General features: G+C 42.3%; 2 protein-coding genes across 3 annotated transcripts; one reads left to right on the top strand and one right to left on the bottom strand.

Moving 5' to 3' along the window:
• The first annotated feature begins 251 nt into the window (after positions 1-251).
• On the top strand, positions 252-12,524 carry LOC109514330 (caprin-1-like). Of its 2 annotated transcripts, XM_019867307.1 has the most exons (17): positions 252-425; positions 1,158-1,292; positions 1,874-1,936; positions 2,020-2,106; positions 4,834-5,075; positions 5,214-5,296; positions 5,798-5,956; positions 6,035-6,087; positions 6,180-6,263; positions 6,342-6,503; positions 7,732-7,840; positions 9,534-9,595; positions 10,742-10,873; positions 11,089-11,242; positions 11,334-11,522; positions 11,742-11,851; positions 11,981-12,524. In XM_019867307.1, the coding sequence occupies exons 2-17, from the start codon at positions 1,158-1,160 to the stop codon at positions 12,053-12,055; spliced, it is 1,899 nt and encodes a 632-aa protein (XP_019722866.1). In that variant the 5' UTR covers positions 252-425; the 3' UTR covers positions 12,056-12,524. The 2 variants fall into 2 exon arrangements, with proteins under 2 accessions (XP_019722866.1, XP_019722867.1); XM_019867308.1 differs by lacking the exon at positions 10,742-10,873 and having other exon boundaries at positions 254-425.
• A 1,540-nt stretch (positions 12,525-14,064) lies between these two features.
• LOC109514331 (nucleobindin-2-like) lies at positions 14,065-20,394 on the bottom strand. The gene is made up of 13 exons (XM_019867309.1): positions 20,284-20,394; positions 19,828-19,968; positions 18,847-18,954; positions 17,952-18,084; positions 17,751-17,854; positions 17,260-17,445; positions 16,960-17,050; positions 16,797-16,855; positions 16,637-16,729; positions 16,329-16,418; positions 16,066-16,236; positions 14,907-14,967; positions 14,065-14,824 (listed from the first exon to the last, which is right to left on the bottom strand). Exons 2-13 carry the CDS (start codon positions 19,966-19,968, stop codon positions 14,607-14,609), a joined length of 1,455 nt encoding a protein of 484 aa, XP_019722868.1. The 5' UTR covers positions 20,284-20,394; the 3' UTR covers positions 14,065-14,606.
• Positions 20,395-21,152: the final 758 nt, after the last annotated feature.

The raw sequence follows: 21,152 nt of genomic DNA, 5'->3' as shown, positions 1-21,152 counted from the left end.
TTAATCAACCTAAATTATATTCAGGATCCGAGTTAGTACTCTTTGGAATATTGTGTAAATACTAAATATGTTTATAGTAGGTGTGTGTATTGGCAGAAAGAGACAGAAACAGAAGGCTTCAAAATCTCTTTTCTTTCGAGCGTAATATGAGAATAGCGTAAAACCTATGTATACTGTGGTGGTGTTTTTTCTAATCAGGCAACGTTGAGGGCACCGGAGAGGGGTCCTTGTGGTCTTGCCTGGCTCAGCATCAGGAGCAGCCAAAGAGCAGCCATAGAGAGCAGTTCCTTCCTCAGCCGGTTCGTGTGTCACCTCGAGCATCTTTTCTGGAAAAATACCACAGAAAGGCAAAGCCACCGAGTTTACCTGCTCAATTGTTGTTAATCTAGTCGACGTAAATCTCTTTGAAGACAAAGAGTATAAAGGTATGCTATTTGTACAACAATCACGGAATGGCAGAAGATAGAAAATCGTCTTTTGTCATGTTCAGTTGAGACGACGACACACGACGAGCTGTTGCAGCATCCACTGATCGTGTTAGTTTATCCGCACTAAGCGACACTGAAAACCCGTTTGAAAACATCAAAATGTCATTTTCGATGTTTTAGCGAATGCGTGTGGAGAAACCGGGTAAATAGACGCATAGCAGCAATGAGTGGTTAGCTTGCAGGCTAACAATGGGACATAAGAGAGCGAGACCAACGTTGATCTCTCATAAAATAACGCAATATTGATTTGAACGTGACCGAGGTTGATGTCGTTTCACTCGTAGACTCTGCAGCAACGCACGAACGCTCAGGGTAAAGTATGGTCAAAGTGTTCAACTTGTTCAATTACTTTGTAGGTTTGGTTACGTAACATTTTGAGCCGCTCTGCCCTCACTGCTTTCAGTTATATTAAAACGAAACAAAAAAGATATTCCCAAAGTGTTGCGTGCTGTGTCTGTTTCTTTCCCGAACCATACTATTTTGAAGCGCATGACAAGTACCAAAAAAAGTCAAAATGTTCCACAATGGGTAACTCCCACACAATGGAAGGTCACGTTCTAACAGCGATAGCTGGACACGAGTAACTGCTCTACTCATACTGAATTGTTTCCCAGTTAAATTGTTTGAACAAATAAGTGGATTATTTGCCTTCTCCCCAACTTAATTTAGATGCCTTCAGCGATGGTTGGCAACAATGCTGTCCAGTCTGCCATTCCAGAGGTTGGAAACGGGAGCAAGTCTGACGCCATGAAGCAGGTTCTTGGTGTGCTCGACAAGAAGGTTCGCAACATGGAGAAAAAAAAGGTATTATCCAGAGCACCATAATTTTCTTTCATTATGATCACCATCATGTCCACAACACAGCACAGCACGCAACACATCAATGCTTGAGCAATCACATTTGAGTAAAACTGTCAGTGTGTAGCACTGAATCATACTGAGATGCATCGGTTTAATATTTCCCCTGTAATTAAGTAAGCTCACTAAAGAATATTGAGGGAAAGTGCCTTGGGCTTCACAGCAGGCAAAATTTTCATTTTCATGGTGGAAACCAGATTTAAACCCCTCCTTGTGATTAACTTTGAATCCAAGTTCCAACAAAACTTCTAAAATGCATTTCCATTAGCAGATGATTGTTTTAAGTGTATGTGTGCTGGAAATGTTTTTGTGAGCTGCTTTGCAAGTGTTGTGGTTGTACTTGTACTATCAATAGTGAATATTACTTTCTCCAACAATTTTTGTATTTTGAACCCATTTTTGGAATAAATAGTAACTATCTGCGATTCATCGGCCTCTGTTAAGAATGTGTTCATTTTCCAAGGATTATCTGTCATTTTAAAATTTAGCCCACCTACGATATTTTAACCACCATCCCCCTCTTTCAGTCCAAATTGGATGACTATCAAGCGAAGAAGAACAAAGGTGAAAGCCTGAATCAGGATCAGCTGGTATGTACACAGTGTCTGGTTATGTAGATACAGCCTGTTTTATTCACCCAAGTCCAATACACTTTTCCACGATGTGCCTGAAGGAGGCCTTGTCAAAGTACCAGGAGATCCTCACCAATATTGAGTTTGCTCGGGAGCTGCAGAAGATTTTCCTGACCCTTGGCCAAGAGGTGAGTCCAAATACATTGCTTTTGTTCCAGATTTGCTGTGCATTAAAGTTCTAAGTTTACGATGGATAATGACTTCATTAAGTCAGGTGTCCACCGGTCAATTCGGCTCAGAAGCTTTTGTGAGTAAATCAGGATCTGGCTTGAATTTCCTCTTCAAGGTGTGTAGGTTGGATAGTGAAAGCAATGCTGTTTGACATCATACCCGCACAATAGTGTAACTCAGAGAATAGCTTATGTTATAAACACCCATCATTAATGGAGAGCATCTGATAGTTTTTATTTGTCGCGTGTGGCTGTTTTCACAAGAATTATATTTATCACAAGCTTTGTTTAAAAAAAAAAAAAAAGAAGCAAACTACAATTTATGATCTTCTCCTTCCATTCCTACTGATTCTTGACGTTCGCTCAACCAAAATAACTTAAGCCGTAAGTTAGCCCATTTGCACCAGGTGTCACGTGGAAAACTTTAAAGCTTACACTGGAATTTATCACAAGCCGACTGCTGACATTGAATGCTAGCAAATGTATACAGTTACAGTATATGTTAACAGGGCTAGTTGCGACTTGCCTGCGAAAAAATCTTAGCGTGGTAAACCTTCAGATGCCGCTTGAGATTCGGAGTATTCTTTCCTCCTAGTTGGGGGCAACATTTACCGTTACCACCGTCTACAATGCATTGTGTTGTTCTTTCTACTGCGTTGAACCCAAAGTGCGTCCATTCATTTCCAACCACCCTTTGTTGACACTGCCGCCATTGGTCCATCAACAGAAATCGTGTCCATGTGTGTGACTATTAGGGTGGTCCACATTTTCATGGCAAAAAAAAAAGTTTGTCGGATTCGTCGGGCCGGGTCGGAATTCTTGTCGATACTATGGTACAAGGTTCTGTGCAAAATTTCATTCCGATCTGATGATATTTTCCCGTCCCGCAAAGCGGCCAAAGTTTCCACCATAACAACTGGTCTCAATAGGGTGAACATGTGTATTTTAACCGTGTATTTTGCCATGCGTGACACTGGCTGGGCTGAATGTTGCCCGAACGATCACCTCCTGACTAACTAACCATTCCATCGCTGCTCTCAGCAGCCGGAGACAAACTCAAACGCACGCCTAACACACAACGGTCACCTACTGGCGAGCTAATATCTTTCAATTGAAGTCGAGAATCGCCGGAATTCTTACTGGACGCTGAGCTGAGGACGCTTTTCGACATCGAACATCACCACGGCTCGTCGGCGCGCTCGTCACCTACGGGTGGTGAACGACTTTGCGGAGAGGGGCGTCGCCCTCATCAGCGCGTTCTGCGGCGCCATCACGCGCGACGAGGAACAGCGACAGCACCTTCTGCAGGTCGTGGAGCGACACCGGGCGTTGCACCCGTGCGCGAAGTAGGCATGGGATGGCACGCACGGCGGATTTCGTTTTTTTTGCGGTCTAACAGTGTCACTAGTGTTGATGGACATTATAGACAGATGGACAGATAGACAGATGGACCAGTTAACATGGACCAACAATCTCACCAGTGTTGAAGGATAACCACGGTTGCCTTTTTTGCAATACATGCGTTCCTGTCTTCCGTCTTTGAATTATTGCAAGTGCGAACTGAGCAAAACAAAATCCTTACTGTACGGGAGAAACCGTACTACCATTCAGCCCCGTAACATTCTTTCCATAGGGGAAACTTTGGTCGCTCTGCGGGACGGGATAAAATTATCCGATCGGAATAAAATTTTGCACACATCCTTGTGTCATAGTATCGACAAGATTTCCGACCCGGCCCGACGAATCCGACAAACTTTTCCAAAACGGACCACCCTAGTGACTATCGACCGCAGACATGTTGTGCCGGTGTGTGTGTGTGCACTGCGTGCCGGCTAGGTGGTGGGCGGGACCAAACAAGGATAGGTTGCAGCAGCATTATGGATATTTTTTGACAGGCAGATTACATGCACTATGGAGAGAGATGTCATGCATTTTGAACGTCTGACAGACCACAAGCACTTTCGTCCAGTATTGTCTTGTCAATGGAAACTTGCATATGTCACATCATATTTTAGTCATCGCCGTCATCTCGTGATCATCACCAAAAAGTGAAAATAATTTCGTCATCGTTGACGAAAACAACACTGATCCGGAGCTGAACCTAAACACGCCAAGGCTGAATGCAAGCTGGTGCTGCTTATGGACTCCGCCCTCCAATTAGACTGTGGGCAGAGAGAACACACATTATCAACCGGCCAAAAACACAGAAAATGACAAACATTAAGGCTGGGCACCTTTGGAGCATGTTTGTGGCACGTCAGCGCGGGTGGGGTCACTGCAATTCAATATGTTTGATCAGACCCTTTTTCTGTCATCCACTTATTCACAAATCGATTTCTTAACCAAATGTGGAATTGTTGTTGGCGAGTAAGAAATGTCAGGGAACACATCTGTTTCCCCTTCCACTGCGTACCACCTCTCACTGTCAGGTTTAGTTACATTCACCCCGTTTTACTCTGTCCGAATAAGTTTGTCACCCGCATCGTGACTGCAGTGGCATATATTTTTCCGAGCAGTCGCAGCCTGTCACGTTTGCTATTCCTTTACCCTGCGTCATCTCGCGTCGAACCCGTTTTGTTCTAAAACGTGGCTCCGTTGGCTACTGGGAACATTGTGTAAGCAGATGTTGGTGCTATTTATTTATTTGTCATGATTTGAGCTAAAACGGTAAGGGCGTGTGTTTAGATTCAGAAGACTTTGAAGAAAACTGCAAGACGCCAACAGCTGCAGCGAGAGGAAATGGAGCAACGGCGACTGAAGACGGTGTTGGAGCTGCAGTTTTTATTGGACCAGTTGGGTGACCACAACGTCAGGCAGGATCTGACGCGGCCAGATGCTTCTGGCTCCTCTTTGCTCACGGATGCTGATCTCGCATCTCTCGACGAGTTCTACAAACTCGTCGGACCTGATCGAAACTGCGACGTCAGGTGTGTGGTGCCCGCTCAAGTATTATTAGTGCCTCATAAGATGTATTCATGTGTTAGGAATATGCAATGGCACAATGGGTCAATCGTTTCACAATACACAGAATGGATGGTGTACCGTATCTCCTCATTGACTTACAGGTTGACTGAACAATATGAAGAGGCCTCACTGCACTTGTGGGAACTGCTCGAGGGCAGGGACAAGGCCGTGGCAGGAACGTCATGTAAGCATTTCCATTGCTCCCGTGACCGTTTTGAGTTGTGTCAGGATACTGAAACAGTTTGTCTTTCTTCTTTCTTTGTTTACTTAAATCTATTTTCGCCAGAAAGTAGAATAGCAGAAAACCACATGTGAAACGGAATTGCAACCAATGTTAACGATCTGTGTCCTCCACCCTTTTTTTGCCTTTTTGTGTGTATGCTTTTTGGGAGTGTCAGCCATGTCAACCAGTTGACTCTTCATGAGTCAAAAGGCTAATCACTTATTTCATTATTACTGTATTATTATTTTTTTTGTACGCCAGCCAAATTTAATCTTATTGTGTGCTGCTGCATCTAGGTAAGCCTGCACATGACCCTGTCTCTTAAGTATGCACCCTGATACAAAGCTGAACTACATTCTGGAGTTGAAATGACACTTTCTTTCTTATTTTTATGTTTATTATGGTGATGTTATGTGACTAAATTCTGTTCACACTTGAATTATTTCACCTATCATGTTCCAGACAAAGCACTGAAGGACATCATGGAGAACTTGCTTCAGGGCGGCTACTTTGACAGAGCACCAAGTGCTCGAAATGGAACATGCGAAGAGGAAGAGGAGAAGCAGGAAAAGCAAGCAGTGGTGGCTGATTCCAATGTTCCAGAGCAAACACCCGAACCAGGTAGGGTTGAACACAATCACAAGATGCTTGTTTAAATGTGCTGCGGGGAAACTAAAAGCTTTTTTTTTTCTTTTTAAGAAGCAACAGTTACTGAAAATCATCCACAGCCAGTGCAATTGGAAACCACAGAGGTGAGATTTCCGTGCCCATTGTACTGCTTCAGACAAACACCAATGAAATGACTTTTTCTTTTTTGGTGGCTAACTTATATTGTTTGTTGTAGTTTGTAAATAGACAGTTTATCCCGGAAAGCACTTATAGCAGTACAGACACAGAACATGTGGAGGAGTGGTCAGTGGACATGCAGGTATGCTGTGCTTCTCTATGACCCTGCGTACCCGCTGCGCAAGTAGTTTTGTTAAAGTGTATTATTTTCTACACCAAGATGGTGAATTCCCTTCAGCATCAGCCCCCCACCCAGCTGCCACCAGAACCGAGCGTTGCTGTGAATCGTGTCAGCCCGTCTCCGTCGACTGACCCGGTGATCAGAAAGCAGGCAGTGCAAGACCTCATGGCCCAGATGCAAGGGACTTATAACTTCATGCAGGTGAGAGGAACCATAGTCTGCGTGCGTTAGTGTAATTGATGGAGAATAGACAAACACAATGTTATCATATTTAAGTTTCATTTTGTTACATGCTTGATTGACCTCGAACGCGTGTGTTTATACAGCTTGTACACAATGGAGCACAGAGAATCAGGGGTCAGTTTGAGGTGAATGGAGCAAAGGCGCTTGTTAACTGATAATACAGGAAGAAAGATTCAACTTCGGGCGGATAGGGAGGACAGAATGCGCTCCAGCATAATAAGATGTCCTTGAGCAAAGTTACAGATGTATCAGTTCATGGGAAGACTACTCAGAAAAATGTCAAGGTATCTGTCGATTCTGGATAAGTGTCTTGGCCCCCAGGTGTCCACTGAGAGGCGCGGCGTGTAAATGAAGGGGGAGTGTTTGTCTGATATGTCATTTTTAATTTGCCTATACTGTCAATAAAGGCCAGCAGGAGCTGCGAGGGTTCAGGTTTTGGTTTGAGAAGCGAGCACGAGTTTGTACGACTTCAAACAATCGTGCCTCCTCCCTGGCAGTCAAAGACAACTTCTTCCTGGGTCGAGTCTCTGTTCAACTGTCCGAGTGATCATCTCTGACATTACTGTTGGAGTGGTCTCCGTTTTACAGCGTTCCAGCAAAGAATTGAAGACAGTGGTTGACCCAGAAAGGCAATACAGTCAAACCTCTGTTTTCAAACGTCTCTGTTCTCGACCAAATCGGTTTTCGACCAAAAATTTCAAGTTTTTTATGCCTCGGATTACGACCGAAAATCGGTTCTCGACCAAACTGAGCGCACTTGAATGCGCCACTTGACTCCTCTCGCCTTCCTTACACGAGGAAATGACGCTTCCTCGGGTAGACGAGGAAGTGACGCTTCGTCGTGTAGCGTTCCATTGTAAGCAGACGTGTTCAATAAAGATTTTTTTTTAAAGAGCGTGGTTTCGGTTTTCGAACAAATCGGTTTTTGAACAGCCTTCTGGAACGGATTATGGTCGAAAACCGAGGTATGACTGTACATGGAACCCCAAGAAGGCTAAAGCTCCTTTGTGGTCCTTGTTAATCTCATATAAACATTGTCATATATGTCTCAGCAGCATAAAAACCATAATCGCCAACCCTCATCTATAGCACAGTGCATCTACATCATGACATCACGTCTCCTCACCTATGATGTCTACACCATGATTTACCACTTATTTATTTATTTATTTATTTTAACCACAAGGACTCAGTGTTGGATTTTGATGGGCAGCTCCTCGACCCGGCCATTGTTTCAGCCCAGCCCATGAAGCCTGTCCAGACTGTGGACCTCCAACAGCTAGCATGTGCATCATGTGAGTATGCTGCCTTATACCCTCACTGGCTTCTTCAGAAGGTCATGGGTGGGATTTAACTTGGGCAGGGAGTATCCGGAGGACATCCATCTTCTGCCCATTTACTTTGTACTATTATTACTGTGATTTATGCTTAAGTAATCAGAGATGAAAGTCGTTCTGGATTTTCCCGGAATTCCGGGTTTTTCAAATTTTTATGAAAATTTCTCCGGAGAATTGAGGAAAATTTGCAAAAAATTAATCCGGATATTAGTAGACAACATTGAACGAAGACGCGTTTGATTTCGTTGTATTGCTTTCACAGGCTTAGCCATATTGAGGCACTAACACTACTAACAGTAAAGAGATTTTTGTTTGTGTAATAACGACAGAAGACATGATGGCGTTTGACTAATGGTTTAGTAGAACGAATGGCAACTCGCAACAACAGTAGCAAGCGTCATTTTGCCTCTTGGGTTATACCATCTCAACTAGAACGTGGGGGATAGTCCCCAAACAATTTTCGTCTCTTTATAAACACACCTGCTAAACCCCAGTGGAACGAATAAAAGACGCCGTGGACAAGACAGTTGTCGTAAAAAATATATTTGGCCCAAAAGGGAAAAACACAGATTGGCAGAAAACCGTGTCCGTCCGACTTCGAGTGTCGTCTCGGCTAACTTAGCTTAGCTGTTGTCGTGTGTGACGTCATTTGCGTCGGCGCTGATTGGTTGAAATCAAAAGACGCGCTTGCGTACATGTTCGCGCTGAAGCACGCACAGCAGAGAGCAGCGGACTATCTACTGCTGAGGCTCGCTTAGCTTGAGTGGCGTCGCCACAACAGTAATACCCTCGCCTCGCATTCTCATGGCCTCGCCATATCTTGGAGATTTCGAAATTTCGGCCCGAACGGAAGCCACAAAGGGTACACGTGCGCACACAAAAGGAAGATTAATCATTGAATGTCGTTTTGTGTAAACTATTTCATGCGTGATCGGCCAAGTGCATGTGCGCGTGTGTATGCGTGTGCGTGAGTGTGTGTGTGTGCGTGCGTGTGTGTGTGTATATATATATATATATTTGATATATATATATATATAGATATAGATATATATTTGATATATATATCCATCACACATGGAGATTGTTCTGACTAAAAAAAAAAAAAATTTTTTTAAAAATCAATCATCAGAGTATTCGCGATATACATATATATATTTATTTATTTATTTTTCCGGAATTTTCAGAAAAGTCCACTTTCATCTCTGAGTAATTAAAATAAGTAGTTTGTGTAGTCATTCAGTGACAGATGTTACATTTGGATGGTTTTTGCGAACTCCACGGTGATGCCGACATATAACGCCTTTAACCTTGAATATTAGGAAGGCTAACCATTATTCCCAATGTCCTTCCTGCAATCTGTAATGTATTACTTTTCTTATGACAGGCAAATGTTTGTCAGGGGCGGGTGGTTCCATGAATTCCTTGGGTTGAGTGCAACTGACTGAATTCTTCAAGTATTCATCTTACAAAATTCTGATGTAGCATTTCAACATGGAAAAAAAAACGCCTGACCCTCTTCAAACCTAATCTCAACCCAAGACTCAAATATTCTCCCCTTGTCCAATTCTGACAAATACTAGGAGACACTGAAGTTGGGAGTGACCAAGCTTTTAACATTTGTGTCACATTTTTTGTACTGTCCTCCCTACAGCCCACTCAGAGTCCAGACTTCCGCAGATGAGTGCGATGACAGGACCAAAGGAACCCTCACACGTAAGTAGCAGAAAAAGTACGACAGAAAATGCAACAGTGGCTCATCTTATGGCGAACGCGATGTTGTCATTCAGGTAATGAACAGAAGAAGTCAAACCAACGACTCTGCACGAGTCCGCAGTCTTTCCTCCATATAACGCTCTCAATAGTGAGTCGGAATGGCTTACAGCTAAGCACAGAGACGTACGACGTACAGTACCCGTCCGTACTCGTCAACTATTCTGATGATGGCGAATTACTGCCACTGTGCAGTCTCATGTAAAACAATGAGTATTCGGCTGCTTTTAAAGCGCATATGTTACATGTATGCCGCATCCTGAATGAGGACGGAATTCTGCTGGTTTGTAGCCCGCTGGGCTGACGTAGCGGTTAGCACTGTTTCGAGACCAGTAACCACTAGGGATTCACTGGTCTAAACATGGCATTCAAATTAATATTGCAATTGTGGAATATGAGTTAAGCAGCAAAATCCACTTGTTCTTAGCCATTGCAGGGGGCAGCAGCCTTTTTGCCACTTGCTGTCGACTGAAAATGCCATCATAGTTGCTCAGGTAATGACCATTCATGGCTGAGCTTCCGAAAACAGGTGACCCGTGATAGGTATGTGAACTTAGGAGCACAACTGTGTATGTCTCTCCAAAGAAAGACAATTTGACGCGTATCTTGATGTATTCTAAAGTGGATCGATTAGATTTGGCTTGATTCGATGCACTTATATCTTTTAATTAAAAAAAAAAAAAAAAACTTACACAAAAAACCCTAGCATTAATGTATGTGAAGACACGGATCATGTTAATTGTTTCTCAATAATTTAAGAAACAGGTGAATATCAATGCGAAACACTATTTCTATACATTTTTTGCCATGTTGACATTTTCAAATGATGACTTCTACCGCATTCCTAGGAAATTGCATTGTCCCATCAAAGTTTAGCTGTTTTTAAAACAGGCCCACGGGCTGGTGATGTGGTCCTTGTGTGCATGTGGGCACCATGTTGATGACCCCTGCTGTAGACAGTCATTTGCCAGCGAAATAGATCATTTTCAGACTTTTTGCAATGCTACAGTCAATCATTTATCCAACTTACTACATCTTTTATTTTTCCTTCCCCCCTCTCCTCCTGTCCCCCCTTTCCAAACCCTCCAGGCTGCAATGTCTCTGTCTTCTGAGCATTCGTCTGCCTCTTGTTCCCTGTCCTCTGCCTTCCCACCTGCTTCCAAATCCACCCACACTGGAGGCATCAATGTCAATGCTGCCCCCTTCCAGTCAGTGCAAGCGGTAATGCTTCGTATCCGTGTCCAGTCCTTAAGTACTTCACGGCAATGAAGTACAGCCAATGCCTGCATGTCATTTTTTTCCCTTCCTCCTCAGTAGGGACAAGTGGCTCTCTCCATCTCACTCCTTTAATTCTGAATCATTTATAGACGCGATGAGTGAGGTATATTCTTTTTATTTGGCCTGTAATGTAGAAATGTTGATTCTGCTTTTATTAGGTATTTGTTCTGAGTGCACCTGCGCCACCAGCCGGCGGCCAAGCTGATCCTCGAAAGCCGCCCCAGTTTCCTGTGAGCTACGGGCAGAGTTTTAGTGGTCCATTGGAGCCTGCTGCTGACCATCCTGACATCCCGCAGGAGACTTTACAATCTGGTAAAACCGCAAAAAAGACTTTTTTTTAAATCCTGTATTAAACAAATGCTGTGTGTGATTTAAATGTATTAAGTCATTCGTGGCCTTCCAGTTGTTGCTGGATTCCAGCCCCAAGCGTCGATCATGCCTTCGCCAGCTGTGCATGGAGATTCGTCGCCTGGCGCAGGCTTCGGACAGTCGGGCCAGTCCTTGTTCAACAGCAGGACCGTGCCCCGGGGCGGCGCAAGGAACGGCAGAGGCGCCATGAATGGCTACCGCGGCTCCTCCAATGGATTTAGAGGTACACAGTCCTAATTGGAACTCATCTATCACAAGGCCACATTGTAGTTATGGATTCCCATGGGGGGAGGGCTAGGAGGGATGGAAACCGAGCCCTGCTGCAAATCAGTAAGTGAGTGACATACAATGAGCTGTTTTAAGGGATCATCTGAGATTGCTGCTGTAACCTAAAAACATATAAAGGTAAGACATTTGATGTTGTTGTTCTTTTTGTGATCAGGGGGATATGAAGGTTACCGTCCTCCTTTCTCTAACCCTCCCAGCAGTGGTTACGGTCAAAACCAATTCAACGCGGGGGCCCGGGACTACTCGACTAACAACTATCAGAGGGTAAAGTTATCTTATCATTTTATTTTATTGTCTTATTTTTTATTTTATCAAATGAATACAAAAATGGGCGTGGGGGGGTCTAGGTGTGAACCTGATATGTGAAAAGGGTCATGGTGATGTGTGTTGCAGGAGGGCTACCAACAAGGTTACAAACGGGGGGCTGCCCAGGGGCCTCGAGGTAATGCTCAACCAATGCGATCCTAATGACTGGCTCGTCGCTCCACATTGAACATTCAGGATTTTTGAATGTGCTCACCCAAACTCACTTTTCTAATGTTCCATTTCTCAGTAACACTTTTTTTTTAAATTAAAGGCCTGTTTAAGTCAGTCTGCTTTTGTCTGCCCGTTTTCTCTAAATGTTTTAACACAAAATGCTGTTTCCTAATTTCATGTGGGATTATCGGCAAGTATGTGAGATATTAAACAACTAGGTATTCCTGTAAACTTGAAAGATTTCATTAATTTATTTTTTGTACAAAATGATGCAAAAAATACCCTGCCACTGTCAAAATGATTCCTTGGAGATTTTCCTCAGGCAAGTGCTTTTTGGTCACCTTTTCCTTCTCATCTTGTAGACATGACAATTTATTTTTTAAACTATCACCATCTATCACCTCTTTGTATGATAATCAGTCAAGACTGTTTCAATAAAGCTGTGTTCTATTACAAGGCATTTGCTTGTGCTACACTGAAGACACAGTATGGCTGTGCAGTTCTGTAAGAACACCATTCAGTTGGCTAGTTATATTAAAAAAAAGGTCAATGTAACTGTTAAAAGTGAATGGATGAAATCATTAATAAAAAAAATGTTAAAAATTATGTGACTGTTAAAACTGAATGGATGTAATCATTTTATTGTCTTGAACTGAGGCATACAGTAGAGACATACACTGACAAATCCAGCAGCAAGCAATAACAGAACCACGTGTCCGTAATGTGCAAACTTACTATGCCGTATTTTCACAAAGAAAACCACTTAGCACGGGCGGGGTAGGTTTTGTGTTGGTTGGGGGGGGGGGGGGGGGGGGGCAAAGAACATAAGGAGAACATGCTGATTTGCAGATGCAAAGAAATTATGAACAGAAACAACACTGCATGGCAAGTTAGCTAACATCATATCTGACCAGATTTCAATCTTTCAGATACATATCACAGATAGGAACTGAATGCAAAGAGTTCCTGCATTAAGACTCCACTTGTATGGCCTCTTCTTTATTTTTGACCTTTTGCAAATTCAGAGATCAAATGGTAATATTTTTGCAATTCAATTTTATGTATTTTTACCAATAGCTGTCTGAAGTTAAAAATGATCAATTATGATCAACTAAAACACAATCACAATTGTTTATGCGGGTAATAAAAAAAAAAAAAAAATTAAAATGTTAACCTCTACAGTGAAACTCCTCTACAATGAAATCATGTTTGCAGCAAAAATGTTTCACAACAGGGGACTTTTCACTATAGCAAATTTATCTCAGATGTAAACACACACACAAACGTGTGTGTACTCTTTATTTTTATTCCAATAGTGCATAAGTATGAGCATACACTTATTTGACACTTCATATAGCTAGCGCAGAAAGAAAAAAAAAAGGAAAGAAATTGTGAAATTTACCATCAGCATTCACTTTCGCTGACATCAATTTCATGCATATCTTTTACTTTGCTTCCTCCGTCTTTCATTTTTATTACATTTATCCTGTCTTCAAGCGTTAAAGCTTTTCTTTTCTTCACTCCTTGGTCTGCAAAGGTCCGTTTTTGTAGCCATTTTAGCAATGCAACGTCCGTGCTGCGTCTGAAACTAACAATAACAAATACTTCCTTCGCAAGTGTAAGCCACTGTGGTGTTTGTTGTTGCCGCTTCCAAGCTAAACAGTAGGAGTCGCTGTAGGCTGAGGTTGGATTCGACTTTTGCGGAAGGCTTGTTTTCGTTGTAGTAAATCTTGTTGCGAGGCAAGGGCAGAAAAAAAGATTTCGTATAACGCAACAGGGGGATTTTTCGTTGTAGAGAGAGCAGAAAAGTGGGAATGGCTTTAATGCAGGAAGATTTTTTTCACACTAGGGGGTATTTTCGCCCATGTAGGTTTCGTTGTAGAGGAGTTTCACTGTAATGCCGACAAACAACCATCGAATGAATGGGGTGTTCAACAGTTCGCGAAAAGCAGAAGTCGTGTGCCTCATTCAATGAATTCCAAAAATGGTCACTTTTTTTTCAGTTTTGGCAGATCAGTCCTATAATTATTTCACCAGAATGATTGCTTGTATTTGCTTACCGCATAAATTAAGGTGGCAGGTAAAGGACAAACAATATGGCAATAATGTGTGGCCATTTTGTCAAGTGGTGAACAAACAGCAAAACCCTTGTTTTTAATGGCAATTTAGTTTGTCATTGAAATGATACAAAATAAAAGATGCTTTCAGTCAAAGTATCAATGAGTGGTCTACTCATAGGAGGGGGGAAAAAAAATTCACAACACAATAGTTCTCTGGTGTTTCGTTCAAAGTGACTTTTTCCACAGGCCTTGAAAGGAAATGTATTTTGACTCCTCAAATGTCCCTTCGCTGCCATTATGTTGACAAAATGCTCCTGAAAATCCATACTGTAATTCTTAAGTCGGGCACCCAAAACTGGTATTGTTCAACGTGTGTGCTTCTCCGTCCAGAGTGTGTTCCAAAGCACCAATCAGTCATCATGGTGAAAAAGATTAGACACTCTTAGATTAGACGAGGTTGCAAAAGTCCAGCTGTGAAGGCCCTAAGGGAGGTGGTTCTCAAATTGTGGCCTTTCATGGTCCCCTGGAGGCAGATTGTGGTGTGTCTGCTCGCCCACCTGCTGATTCTGGTGTTGACTCTGGACCTGAGATGCATCCTGATAAACCTGAGCAACAGGTTGAGGCTCTTGGATGAGGGCCTCCTGGTAGTGCTGCTGTTGATTGTCAGCTGCGTGGCTCTCCGGGATGGCGTTTCCTTCGACTGCAACAATGATGTCGATCAGCATCGTCAGACAACAGCCCCGGCGCTAAAACCATGAATAAATAAATGAACCTGGACCTACCATGGACCTCGGGAGGGGGTTCTTGTTTTTCAGCCCTGAGTCGTTCCATATGATCGACGGCCTGGAAAGAACAAACGCGAGTTCATCCCTGAATCAATTCAAAAGGTCTCACTAATAAAAACATTTTATATACAAGTATATACACACACACACACACACACACACACACTGTGGACAAATACTTTTCAGAAGACCAATTCTAATCCAATTTTTACATCCAAAGTTATTTGGGGGCGGCATGGATCAGTGGTCGAATGGTCGTCTCCCAACCTGAAGGTTTTGGGTTTGATCCTCAACCCTTGCGACCATGTCAAAGTGTCCTTGAGCAAGGTACTGAATGTCCAGTTGCTCCTGATGCTGCGTCATCAGTAGGTAAATGAGGAAACGGAGTTGAAAGGCGCGAAACAAATAAAAGCCCATTTACCTGTTTGATAGTTGCTATGTAACATTCATATTTGCTGAGATGGTAAATTTCAGGTTTGTATTAGCTGTTATCCATAAACATCACTGTCAACACTGTGCCGTGACTCTGTGTGCGTTTCACTTAAAAAAAAAATTACTATTAAAAAATGTGAGTTTTTCCACAATATCCAGTGTGGCTTTGGTCTAATAAAAAAATATCTCAGTTCACATGTAAATACATTTGCCAGCTCGCAAGTCATTTTGTCTAGTCAGAAGCTTGATTTGACAAAAAGAAAACAAAAATGAAGGTGAGTGGCTGCCTTTGCAGCAGCTCCTCTACTTTTTGTTCTTCTACTTTGTTCCTTTCATAGTTTTGCTGTTGTAATTGGGAATTTGTCCATCGTGAGACGAATAAAGGTTTTCTTATTCTTATTGATCATGCATTGCTACTCCTTTGTTCCTTAATCTATATTATCTCAAATCAGCTCTACTTGACGACCTTGAGAAGCAGCTCAGTTTCCCCGGAAAAAGCCTCAAAAGGTTGTGCAACAAAATATAACTGTCATTTTTGTCCAGTCTTTTTTTTTTTAATCATTTTTTGAACCACAATTCAAAAGCAATATCTGATGAGCATTACATTATCACTTTTGTCTGATTCAAGTTCTTTCTATGCCCCCTGTGGAGTTTTCCTTTCATTAACAGAGACACACCAACAATTTTGTCCTCGTGTGTGTGTGTTCAACGCCGGTGCCCTTACCTGTTGCAACTCAACTTTCTGCGCATTCAGCTGCTCCTGTTGCCTATCCAGCTCATCTCTCTGTTTCTGAAGTTCAGCAGTTTTCTGGTGAAGCTCCTGCTCTTGGCGAACGAGGTGCTCCTCAAACTCCCTCATTTCCTCATCCGTGTAGGCCTGGTTCTGCTCCAAAGTCTACAAACACCACGTGAACCCAGCTCCATTTTAGAGTCCTTGAATTTGTTGAAGTGATAACAATGTTTGTTGGAGGTTTTTTTTTTGCTTACCTCCCAGCTATCTGGCTCCAAGAATTCTTTTTTATTTGTAGCAGTCATGAACTCGTCTAAAGAGACCAGCCTGTCTTTGTTTGAATCCACCTGCAAGTGTTTAGAGTCAATAAATGACATTACTCTATTCGTTCATGATGCAATACGTGAAGACAGGCCGCACACCCGCACAGCAAAATGGTAAAAGGTGTTTCGAATGTTTGCGTTTTGTACTTTATTCAGGTTCACAAGAAGAAATAAGCTCGCCAACCGTAGGTACAAAATGCGAATGTGGCTGCTTGAGTTTATATTCAACAGCTGTCCAATACCTCGTTCATGACATGCTCCCTCATGCGTAACCTCTCCTCTTCCATTTCCACCATATCATCCTCCTCATTGGTGGGATCGTAGAGTTTTTCCAGCTGAAACATTAGCGAGCAACAGTCAAGGACTTTTTCGCCAGAACATCAACATGACATGACTTCTCACCTCCTTGGTGAACAGCGACTCCAGTTCCTGTTCATCAAAGAAGCCATCTCCATTGGTGTCTGCATCAGGCAGAGGAAGACATAGATGCCATGGCTGAAGTGTGTGTGTGTGTGTGTCTTGTCATTAAAAGGAGGAAACCTGTCGCACTGAAAGAATGACTTACCATGTAAATTGAAGAAAGTTTTGGGATCAAAATCCTCTGGGTCTAAGCCATCCGTATCTTCCCACACTTCCTTGAGTTGATTCTGGCTACCCTGCGAAGACGACACCGTATTTCAACATTTTCAAAATAGTTGACAAATGATGCTACATGTCTCAAAATGATGACACCCCCCCGCCCCCCGCCCCACCTCCGCTCCAAACACTAGTCAGAGAAGGTTTGGGAGATTCAGTGTTCGCACCAGGAATTACAATCGATCCAAAGATGACATGTGAGTGTGAACACAGTCCCGGTCAGACTTACCGGGTGGTTGACTTTGGGGTGGTCGGCGTGTTTTTTCCTCAGCTCCTCGTAGTGCTCCTCCTCTCGCTTTCGCTCATCTTCATCCAGCGTCTTCAGGTGTTCCCGCCTGTCGTGCTCTTTCATCATTTCATAACGCTTGAACTCCTCGTGTCGCTCTTTGTCGAAGTTCTCCAGATCGTTTGTGGCCTTGATACGCAAACATCATGAGCTGTTTTGGGCTAAATTGTCCAATTATCTTAGCAGTGAGTGAAAATACAGTGTGCAAATCATTTCTTTGAACTCTGACTTAGCAAGGAGAAAAGCATATTCGGAACTGTTGCTATCGATCCCGGATTAGCCACTTCAGTCAACCTCGAACAACTAACAGCTACGTTGCTGTCTGTTGACAGGCTTTGCCGTTGATCAATATTCCTCACAGTTGTCTGAACAGTGTGTCTACAAGTCATTCAGGACGCGAGTGTGCAAATACTTTTGCTGGCCAGCCGATTTACCGATTTTATCAGGCGATCCAGGTCATCCACTTCAAACGTATGTGGGTTCATATGGTTCAAGTATTCAAACTGCTTCAGCAGAGCTTGGTGGTCCACTGCAATATCTATCGAAGAGACACGTGCACAAGTTGCAGCCTTTTAGGTTATATACATTTAGGATCAAACATTTTGTTTTGGGGCTTTTTTCTACACTTGACCTACCATTTCCACCTTCAAGGTCATGCCGAGCCTTGATGAGTGTCCGGAGTCGATTTACCTCTTGCCTCTTCAACTCGTCCAGTTTTGTTCTGACGTGGTGGCTGACAAAGTCCAGCTCTTTGGCAAGTTTACCTTGCTGAAAGTAAACATTATTCAACATTACTTGTTGTAACAAAAAGAGCCCAAACACAAATATTCCATTACCCTCTTTTCCATTATAAGGCGCTTCGAAGTATAAGGCGCACCTTTAATGAATGGCCTATTTTAAAACCGTTTTCATATCTAGGGGGCACCACATTATAAGGCCCATAAAATAGAAGCCACAGTAGTGGCTGCGGTTGCGTTATGCATCCACTCGATGGAGCTACACTAAAGGGAATACAACACAATACACCTTTATTTCTATAACGCTTTCACAACTGGCTGCAGCTGGAACAAAGCGCTTTACAGAACATTTAAAACAATACGTCCAAGAAATCAGAATATTGATCCTGATATAAGGATGATAAGGCGTACTGTCGGCTCTTGAGAAAATGGAATGCTTTTAGGTATGCCTTATAGTGCGGAAAATGCTGTAATTGTTGTAATACATCCCATTTGTAGTACAGTGACGGAAAGGTTTTCATATTGGGCACCAACGAAGGTTTGCGTCTGCGATGCCCTTCATAAGGGACTCTTAAACATCCGTAAAAGGGTGTGAAAGGTGATTAAAGTGCAGCTTTTGGAATTGGGAGATTAAAACACTGTGGCATCAGAGTGACACATCTCACTACTTTTGAGTTTGCACCCGAAATTATCATTGTTGAAGGAGGAGAAGCGGGTGATTAATGGTTTTTCCTCATACATCACATACGTACTCAGAGCCGTAAATCAAAGAAAAGGTAAAGAGGGCTTTCACCTTGATATCTTCCATGTCGGTATTATGGAGCTTTTCTCTGAAATGTTCATCTTTTTCGAGAAAATCAATGACTTCTCTGAGGTAGCGGTCATAGTGGAGCCCGGTGTCCTTTAGCAGAAGAAACAATGTCAAACAAAGAATGCCATGTGATTGAAATCATGAAAATATCATACTACAGCAGTATAACACAATACACTGTATGCAAGAACCTAAACAATTGTCTGAACACATCCGTTTGATGTTTAAATAGACAATGTTTATCATCTTTTGGGGGTTTTTTTTCATGTCAGTTTTACAGTAAACCTCATTTCAGGGAAGCAAATAATAAGCTCGAAGTCTCTTGTTTGGAGAGTTGGAAACTTCTTTGGAGTGTGAAAACCAGCGCCAAGTAACACTTAACATTTAATATTTGTGTGCATCTTAGTAAGTTGCAATGTTTAAAATGTGCCTTTTGTTTTTTTTTTGTTTTTTTTAATATGGTCTTTCTATATATCAGATTTTCAGCTCTTGTCAGGAGGTAATGCCAAAATTCAAAATGCCTTTTATATGCGAAAGCTTTTAAAGCTGAGTAAAAGCGTACACCATGTGGAAACTCGAGGCCCGGGAGCCAGAACTAGTCTGCCACATCATTTTTTTTCAAATAAAGCAAATCAAGTTTGTCTTGCTAAATGGATTTGTTCTGTTTATTTTAGCTGAAATTTTGTGTGAAATTGCAATTCTTTGTCCCCTTCTACAGATATTAAAAGCATTTCTTCCTCTTTTATTTATTTATTTTTTTTTTTTACCAAATCTCTTCTGAACATCAAGGGGCTTGCCGCACATTGCCGAATGTCCTTTTCTTTTTGAAAAAATGCTTATTCGACATGGGGTGTTTACAGAACTTCAATTGCAACTTTGTTTTATTTGTAAATCCATTCAAGTGCTGTGTTGAGGCCAAATTATTAAAATCCTAATGAGAAATAAAAGTCAAGAATCACTTACCACACTAGCTGGAGCATCTTCAATTCTGACCTCTGGCTCTTTAATTTTGGTCCTGTCCTTACTGATGGGAACTGCCTCTGAAGTGAGCAGCTGGACCAGCACCAGAACCCAGCTGATTAGCAGGACACGACTCCACCACATCTTTTAATAAATAAGAATAGTTTTAACAACAACGAATATCAAACCTTTAGTACCTTGATGGCATATGGCCTAGAGTGGTAATGTCGCTTGTGATTTTTTTTCTTCTTTTTTTGTCACTGATCAAACCTTGACTGGTTGGGGTCCAAAGGGAACTGTTGACGTTAGCCTTAGCACTGGCACTGACAGTTTTAGCCGCTGAACCCCCAAGCAACTAAAATGACCTTATTCTGATCTGATTTTGTTAACATCTCCAATAAAACCATGGTGCAACATCCCCACCAAAAGCGACTAAAGGTGTCTTTATTGTATACTCACGTTACTGTGGCTGTTAAACACAATTTGCTTTGAATATTTCTCAATCGCCGCCTCTCAAGCAGGAACTCTGTCGGCAAGTAGCTTGTTAGTCCGCTCATGGGAGATCCCCAGTCGTAACATTTATTTCTCATTGGTCAGTTTGCACGTCTGTCACAGCAACGGGCAGTTTGGTTGCATCGAATAGTACGTGGCGAGGGGACGAAACGGTTCATCTTGATGTAGACACTGCGCATGTGCACACTACAGTCAAACTCAGAGTTGCCAAGGCGAAAACGTCACAATGTACTCTATTTGTATTTGCTTTGTTTTACTCTCCTCTTTTCTGCCAGGTCGGCTTTGCAATTAAGAATCAGTTCTTACCTGTATAAATAAACGTTGAATAAAAAAAAAAATTGCCTTTAATTGGCAGTTAGATGTTGCATATGTCAATATTTAATGTTTTAATTGAGGAATTAGCAGTTCTTTTTAGGGAGGATCATAACAAACTCTCCGTGTCCTAGTGTGCTTAATTTGATACAGTCATTCGCCACTCGACCATGTTGCATTTGTCCAGTTTGCTTCCAAGCAGATTAAAGCTTTTTTGTTTTTCAGTCAATTAAGGACAACTGGATAGGTGGTTGTATTTTGCGTCAATCTGATTAGTTCTCTTTGTGAGTGGGACATGTGCCGTTTTATTTTTTTCAGATACAGTGAAAGTAGAGCCAGGTGAGGAAAAAAAGGTGTGCTTTTTAACACTGCATTTGTTTTTTTTTTCCTCTAGCACATCAGATTTTCATAAGAATATAGATTTGTAATAAAAAAAATCTGTTTATTCATCCATCCATCTATTTTCAGATCCTCTTATCTTCACAAGGGTTGCGGGGCGTGCT

The sequence above is a fragment of the Hippocampus comes genome, unplaced genomic scaffold, assembly GCF_001891065.2.
Source record: "Hippocampus comes isolate QL1 unplaced genomic scaffold, H_comes_QL1_v1.1 scaffold2, whole genome shotgun sequence".
In the NCBI taxonomy this organism is placed as follows: Eukaryota; Metazoa; Chordata; class Actinopteri; order Syngnathiformes; family Syngnathidae; genus Hippocampus; species Hippocampus comes.
This window is presented reverse-complemented; position numbering and strand designations above follow the sequence as displayed.

Bases quoted from the DNA above. Each gene is read 5' to 3' on its own strand.
- LOC109514330 (XM_019867307.1), top strand. From the start codon at position 1,158: ATGCCTTCAGCGATGGTTGGCAACAATGCTGTCCAGTCTGCCATTCCA. The intron at 6,264-6,341 runs GTATGCTGTGCT...TTCTACACCAAG, and splicing joins AGTGGTCAGTGGACATGCAG to ATGGTGAATTCCCTTCAGCA. The intron at 10,874-11,088 runs GTAATGCTTCGT...TGCTTTTATTAG, and splicing joins CCTTCCAGTCAGTGCAAGCG to GTATTTGTTCTGAGTGCACC.
- LOC109514331 (XM_019867309.1), bottom strand. From the start codon at position 19,968: ATGTGGTGGAGTCGTGTCCTGCTAATCAGCTGGGTTCTGGTGCTGGTC. The intron at 16,856-16,959 runs GTAAGTCATTCT...TGCCTGATGCAG, and splicing joins AACTTTCTTCAATTTACATG to ACACCAATGGAGATGGCTTC. The intron at 14,968-16,065 runs GTAAGGGCACCG...TGTTCTTTCCAG, and splicing joins AGAAAGTTGAGTTGCAACAG to GCCGTCGATCATATGGAACG.